General features: G+C 36.9%; 1 protein-coding gene across 1 annotated transcript; it reads left to right on the forward strand.

Moving 5' to 3' along the window:
* The first annotated feature begins 874 nt into the window (after nt 1–874).
* On the forward strand, nt 875–5968 carry LOC134806272 (uncharacterized). Its single transcript, XM_063779499.1, has 2 exons — nt 875–1084; nt 3860–5968. Exon 2 carries the CDS (start codon nt 3863–3865, stop codon nt 5060–5062), a length of 1200 nt encoding a protein of 399 aa, XP_063635569.1. The 5' UTR covers nt 875–1084; nt 3860–3862; the 3' UTR covers nt 5063–5968.
* Nucleotides 5969–7817: the final 1849 nt, after the last annotated feature.

Below are 7817 nucleotides of genomic sequence, written 5' to 3' on the forward strand. Positions count from 1 at the left end.
CTGTGTGAGTCATCAGATAGAAGGCTTCGTTGTGAGAAAATCAAATATGTATTTCATAATTTATATCTCTGAATTTACGGAAAAATAATGCTTCATACTAAAACTTATTGTTGTTACACAAAGATTCTTGATCCAACTTATAAATTGACAAAAATTGACCAACTTATAAAGACGTGTTTTTTTTTGAAGTGAAAACTTCTTTAGCGGCGCTGTGCACTTTTTGAGGTGGGGAAAAAATGATAAACTCGAGACAGCGTAAGGCGTAATGCGTAAGGCGTCTCTCCTCTCTTTCTACCGCGCGGCGAAAATGTATGCCTGAGCCTGCTGTTTCACTTAGGCGACGCAGTGCGCTTGCGTGATGTGTGACGGACAATGTCATTGTATTTTTATTTAAATGCCATCTAGTGAGATTCCCTCAAACTAGTATTAATATACCTAACTGAAAACCAGTAATAGTTTCAAGTAATGCGACGATACAACGCTAGATGGCGTTAACATCAATTACACATAGTACTGCAGACATTTTGCACTATATGTTATTAATATTTTGAGTTACAATGTTGAGTTTTCACTTCTGCCGGCACTCCCGGAGTGCAACCCGTTGTTTTTTTTATATAGAGACAAACACAAGAAACACGCGATAATTAAATTCTTATCATACCTAACGTAGGAAAGGACCTAAGTAATACAAATAGGAACCTATAGTCACCTGCAGTCTTGTAACTGTAACTAATTAAAATGCTGATACAATTAGTAACACCATATACTAAGTTTCGTATCCGAACCGTTTGAAACTGTCATGATTTTGATAAATAATATTTAATAAAACTAATTAAAACATGGTGATTACCGACAGGATTTAGGGTAAATGATAATTATTGTATGGCAACACTATAAAAACTGGATTGGCGAGGAAGGGGTAAGCGGAACCTGGAACGGAGAATAGCTGGGAGCTCACTTTTGATCGGGACGAGCTGATGGAAGGACATCAGAGGCAACTAAGGGTCGACCTGCCGGAAGGAGCCATAATATCTCAGAAGTGCTCAGATCTTCACGCTCATAACCGTCGGTCTACAAATTTAAAGTAAGTGTTTCTATTCTTTTGTGACTCAGTTTAGGCTGTTTAGGTTTAACGTTCAATTTAGTGATCTGATGAGCTAATTGTTGGTTGTTTTCTGTGGTAACGTCTTATATTTCAAGCGGTTGCAATGATAAGAACGTGTAACGGAAAGTAGCATTTAGGTAATAAGTAAATCTATGAGCATTGAATTTTTCTACCGTCAACTAAGTACCCGATTTTTTTTTATAAACGAGTGGCAGTTATTTTTCATTGTATTTGTATTTCGGTTGAATTGTACAGTAGTTAATGATTAGTATATTGTTCAAAAAAATGAATGAGGGTAGCTAATTATGATTATGATTATGATTATGATTATGAAATTCGCATACATGAAATAGATAATAGGATGTTTCCACATAAATGAATTAAGCTTTAGTTACAGTAAACTCAATCAGATTTGTGTAGTGAATACGTAGACAACGATGTATAGGTACGTAGGTACAATATGAATAAATACGTTTTGCAACACCAGTTCGTGAAAGCCTAGGTACTTTATTCTTCAAAAAGTGACGAAAAGGTAGTATTTTATCTACAAGAATGCGCAACGAGTAGCGAATTGTGAATCATGACCGAAGGTAGTGTTATAGATCGACGCGATTTGCGAATTACCTATTCGCGCGTGTATCGTGTAAGTACGTGTATGTAAATGTTTGGTTATTTTGTGCTGTGATTTTGAATAGCAAATATCTAATAATGTTTCACACCATGTTCAATATTAAACTTAAAAAAAAATGCATTCTTACTTCAGATCCGCGTTTATTTTATTTGATTTATAATGTTGTACAGTTAGTAGGTATTTTCCTCGTGTTGGTGTATTTTTTTTTACTTAGCTCGGTCATAGAAGAAAGAACACTTAGGTGATGTTACATGTTAACGTTGTGGTAAGGGTTATTTACGCAAACTATTTTACAAGATTGTACATTGTAAAGTTTTAAGTAAACTTCGAACTTGGAACTGAAGATCAACAAATGCTAGTCCTTCTTGTCTATCTTTATGGATAGATGATTGTGCCGTTTTGTTTATATTTTGATTAATATGCTTATTACATATAAGCGTCTTTTGCGTGACGTGGAGGCATCTTTTGTGTGACGTGGAGGCGTCTTTTGTATGATGTGGAGGCGTCTTTTGTATGACGTGGAGGCGTCTTTTATATGACGTGGAGGCGTCTTTTGTATGACGTGGAGGCATCTTTTGTATGACGTGGAGGCGTCTTTTGTATGACGTGGAGGCGTCTTTTGTATGACGTGGAGGCGTCTTTTGTATGACGTGGAGGCGTCATTTATGTGACATGGAGGTGTCACGTGTGACATGGCATTGTCATTTGTGTGACGTGGAGGCGTCTTTTGTATGACGTGGAGGCGTCTTTTGTATGACGTGGAGGCGTCTTTTGTATGACGTGGAGGCGTCATTTATGTGACATGGAGGTGTCACGTGTGACATGGCATTGTCATTTGTGTGACGTGGAGGCGTGTGACTTAGACACGTCTTGTATCATCATCATCCTGGCGTCAATCCCGGCTGTGCCCCCGCGCGGGGCGCGAGGACCCGGGGTCCGCCTTGTATGGCGTCTTGTATGGCATGGCTATTGACTATGCATCTTTGAAGTTGGATTGTATGACGTGGAGGCGTCATTTGTATTACATGGAAGTGTTATCTGTTTGGCGTGGAGGCGTAATTTTTTTTATGGCGTTGGACTGGGTAGCGTCAGTTGTATAGAGGGAGCATGCAACAATGTAATTGAATTTAGAATGACGTGTACGTCATTAAAATATGACCGAATGTGTATCATGGATGTTAAGTTTGGTAAATCTTAAAGTGGGTCATATGCATGACATGAGTGAGCGTCGTTAAGACTGGCTTTTGTGTGATACTCGTGTGTAGGTATTTAAAGGTAATAAAATAAAGTTATAAACCTATTTGTTGTCTTTCTGGTCAACTCACATTCTCATTGATTTCAATAATGTTATGAATCTAAATGGAGTAAGCTTAACGTGTAAATAATTATATTTTCTGATTAAAGTTGGGTGTTACTGCCAAGTGGTATTCGAGCTAAATACAGATGAATAATAAAATAGGTATTTTAAACAAAAAAAAAAACCTTAAATTATACATAGCTACTAAAGGTTTGGTAAGGTATAAATACATTAAAAAAAAAGAAGATATAAAGTAAGAATAATTAATATGATTTAAAAAAAAAATGTAATATATACAATATAAGAAAAGTATAAATTCACGATTTGAAATTGCTTTTATTAAGTAATACCTATTTGTCTAGCGGTAGGAAACAATTGGCTGGTAGAGATGTGTATCGATTTTATAACTATTTAATTACTATCGAACAGTTAATATCATTCAATGGATTTCGTGCTGCGCTGACAAACTAAGATATAACATTATTTTTATTAAGTAATGAAATTAACATATTGCAACATTCTTAGTAAATTAATCAAATCAATATGCTGTAATCTAGTTTTGGTTTAGTGTTTGGTACTAAGTATTTTCTTTAAACAATATTTACTCGCAAGAAATAAGACTTGCGAGTTACTTCGATGTAAAAAGAAATAAGACTTGCGAGTTACTTCGATGTAAAAATTAGAACAAATTTAGAAGTTTGTATTTAGTCTTTTCATTGTTGCAAATGTTCATTTCATCAAGTTATTTTTTTTTTAACAATAGCGCCACTTAATTGTTTACGGATCTAAGGAACATTTAACTCACATAGTACTTAACTTGTTTTAGGACATGTCGGACAATAGTGAAGCTGGGCCGAGTGGTCTTCAGTTAGCAATAGGAAGGAAGAGGATCTTAAATATGCCATCTTCGTCAGATGAAGATGAACCACCCACTATACGTAGACGAATACAGAATGATATAATAGAATCGAGTGGCAGCAGCGTTACAACTACGAATCGAACCATGATCGATGCTACAGATTTTATCAATGCACTAACAGGACGTACCAAGCCCGTCTTTAGTATGCAACATATGTTGAATGCTATACCTGAGTTTGATCCCGACAGTCGCGCACAAAATATAGATATTTGGTTGCGAAAAGTAAACGAGTGCGCTCTGATTTACGAGTGGACTGATCGCCAGACATCACACTGTGCCACCCAAAGATTAAGGGGCACCGCCAAGAGTTGGTACAGCTCCCAGCCCAGTTTAGATTTTACGTGGATAGAATGGCAACAGAAACTTAGACGTGCATTTCCCGTTGATGATAATTTCGCTCTGATGCTCGAGGAGATGTTTGGTAGAAAGACGGACCCAGAAGAAAGTTTACGGTCGTATTTTTACGACAAGCTTATGCTATTGACCCGGTGTGGAATAACAGGAAAACAAGCCGTCGATTGTCTTATTCACGGAATAACGAATATTTCTCTGAGGAATAGTGCCACAGCTTTGAAGTGTCAAGAGCCGGAAGATCTTTTACACTACTTTGTATTACAGCAGCCTCAAGGTGTTTTAATATCACAAACACAAAGAAAGAGGGGATATACTACTAGATTTGACAACTTCATCTCACTCAAGAAAGCTAAATGCTACTATTGTGGTAGCGAAGGACATATGACGAATAAGTGTTTTAAGAGGAATAGAATAGAATCAACAGATACTAAAAACAAGGCGTGTTTCAACTGTAATCAAGAAGGGCATCTGGTTGCTAACTGTCCGAAGGCCGTGAATAAATGTAAAATTTGCTTCAAATTGGGACACACTGAAGAAAACTGTTATCGAAATCGTTATGCGCCCAAAAATGATAACGTTAGAACAGAAAGAGTTCTACACGTCTCCAGTGATCGTGAGAGAAATAATGATAAATTTGTAAAACAATGCGATATTGATAATAAATCATTTCAATCATATATTGACTTTGGTAGTGAGTGCTCATTAATACAGTGTAAAATTGCTAAATCATTACAGCTAAAAAAAAACCTATCTTGATTTGCCTGTTATAAAGGGTTTTGGAAACGGTCGTGTTTTACCGCTTTTTAAATCTGAGGTTATGATTTCTATTGACGACGTCGATACACGTATCGAAGTTTACGCTGTATACGACGACCTTTTACAACACCCTTTACTCATTGGTCAGAATTTTACAGAGCTTCCCAATGTTACAGTGTTGAAAAACTGCAAGAAGCTGATATTTTATAAATCACCTCTGCCTGAATTAAATGCACCAAAACTTACGTTGGCTCTATCCGAGGAAGTTGTTTTGACAGGTTCTCACTTGGTACCCGTAGTTAGTAATCGAGATTATACTGGTGACATATATGTTGAGGGCCAGAATAGAAACGAACCCGGAAAGGAGTATTATGTGCACCAAGGCGCGTATAATGTGGTAAATGGCAAGGGTAATATATTGGTATGGTAGGTCCAAAGAACCCTTTTGTCTTAGGCAAAACACTATATTATCTAGGGCTATAATCTTTACAGAAACGAACGAAATAAATGTTAGACGTATAAATGAAAATAAAGCGGTGCCTCCAATCAAAATTGAGGACATTAAAGTAGGAACAAATTTAAGTCCTGATGATTTAGAGAAACTGCACAGTTTGCTCCAAAAATATCGCGATGGTTTTGCCATGTCTTTGGATAAAATAGGTTGTGTTTCACAAGAATTTCAAATGAACATTAAATTAACTGATGATAAACCCGTTGTGTACAGACCATATCGCTTGTCACATTCGGAATGAGCCAAAGTTAGAGAGATGATTAATGAACTAAAGGATAATGACATTATACGCGATTCTAACTCTGATTATGCTAGTCCTATTTTAATGGTTAAAAAGAAGACTGGCGAACAAAGGCTATGTGTCGACTTTCGAGCACTGAACAGTAAAACTGTTAAAGATAGGTACCCTTTACCCTTAATAGAAGATCAAATTGCTAATTTGAGTGGTAATACGTATTTCACTACTCTTGATATGGCATCAGGCTATTATCAGGTGCCTCTTTCAGAGGAAACTAAACACCTAACTGGATTTGTCACCCCGGACGGCCATTATGAATTTAATAGGATGCCGTTCGGGTTGGCAAATGCGCCAGCCGTTTTCCAAAGAGTCATTAATAAAATCTTAGGCTCCAAGCGGTTTGATTCAGTTTTGGCTTACATGGATGATTTGCTAATCCCAACGACGTCAGTAGACGATGGATTTTCTAAATTGGAAGAAGTTCTTAAATTGGTTCGTGAACATGGTTTGACGTTGAAATTATCAAAGTGTTGTTTTTTTGCAACATCCATAGATTATTTAGGATATGAAGTGTCTGCATATGGTATACAGCCCAGCGAAAGAAAGACTATTGAGTATTGCTATTAAAGAATTTCCTGTGCCCAAAACTGTACACGAAACCAGGCAATTTTTAGGCCTGGCAAGTTACTTTAGGAAGTTCGTTAAAGGTTTTGGTGAAATAGCTCGACCTTTAACGAACTTGCTAAAAAATAATACTGAATGGCGATGGGCTTCTGCTGAAGATAAAGCGTTCTGTAGTCTAAAAGAAGTGTTATGTGCACGACCAGTACTAGCTTTATATAATCCAAATTTAGAAACAGACACAGATGCCAGTTCTTTAGGCATCGGTGGCATTCTCATGCAATGGCAAAATAATCCCAGAGTATTTAATTACACAAACGGGTCTACCGCGATATAATTTCATTGTTTTTACCTTTAATTCCGACGTTTCAGCTGAGTTGCACCAGCTGTGGTCACGGAAAGACACCTGGTCTTTCCGTTTGTGTAATTAAATATGTGTACAAAACGCGAGAGTTTAAAGTGTTATAATCCCAGAGTACTTAAACCAGTTGCTTACTTCAGCAGACAAACATCACCGGAAGAAAGATATTATCACTCTTATGAATTGGAGACGCTAGCTGTCGTGGGCTCTCTAAACAAATTTAGACCATATTTATTGGGAACCAAATTTAAAATTTTCACCGATTGCAAAGCTTTACGCCTTACTTTTGCAAAAAAAGATCTTATGCCAAAAATTTCTCGCTGGCTTTTACAAATTGAAGAATATGATTGTGAAATGGAGTATCGACCTGGGCAACGAAGCGTTGATGATCGCAATCCAGTTGAGGAGCATAATGATGACTGTACTGCTGAAAATGTTATCTCAGTTTTGCATATTGAGCAAGATGATTGGCTTTTAACTCTTCAACTGGGAGACCCAGAAATAAATAGAATATCTAAGCTTTTAAAGCCAAACATCGAGCACGACTTTGACGACATTAAAAACAACTATGTTTTCAAAAATAACAAGTTGTATAGGAAAATAAATGATACTGAATTACGGTTAGTTATTCCAAAAGGGGCGAGATGGCAAGTTTGCCGCTTTAATCATGACGAAATAGGACATTTCGGAGTTAATAAAACTATAGAGCGCATCCGAAGTCAGTATTGGTTTCCGAAAATGACTAAATTTATAAAAAAATATGTGAGCTCATGTTTAGAATGCGCATACAACAAGAACAAAATACAAACAAAGCAGGGACATATTTATCCAATAGAAAAAACTAGTCAACCTTTTGAAACCATTCACATTGACCACTTGGGACCATTCGTCAAAAGCAAGCGCGGCAACGCTTATATCTTAACAATTGTTGATGGGTTTTCAAAATACGTTTTTAGGGTTCCGTACCCAAAGGGTAAAACGGGACCCTATTACTAAGACTTCGCTGTCCGTCCGTCCGTCCGTC

The sequence above is a fragment of the Cydia splendana genome, chromosome 3, assembly GCF_910591565.1.
Source record: "Cydia splendana chromosome 3, ilCydSple1.2, whole genome shotgun sequence".
In the NCBI taxonomy this organism is placed as follows: domain Eukaryota; kingdom Metazoa; phylum Arthropoda; class Insecta; order Lepidoptera; family Tortricidae; genus Cydia; species Cydia splendana.

Excerpts from the sequence above, each read along its gene's own strand:
- LOC134806272 (XM_063779499.1), top strand. The coding sequence starts at position 3,863 with ATGTCGGACAATAGTGAAGCTGGGCCGAGTGGTCTTCAGTTAGCAATA.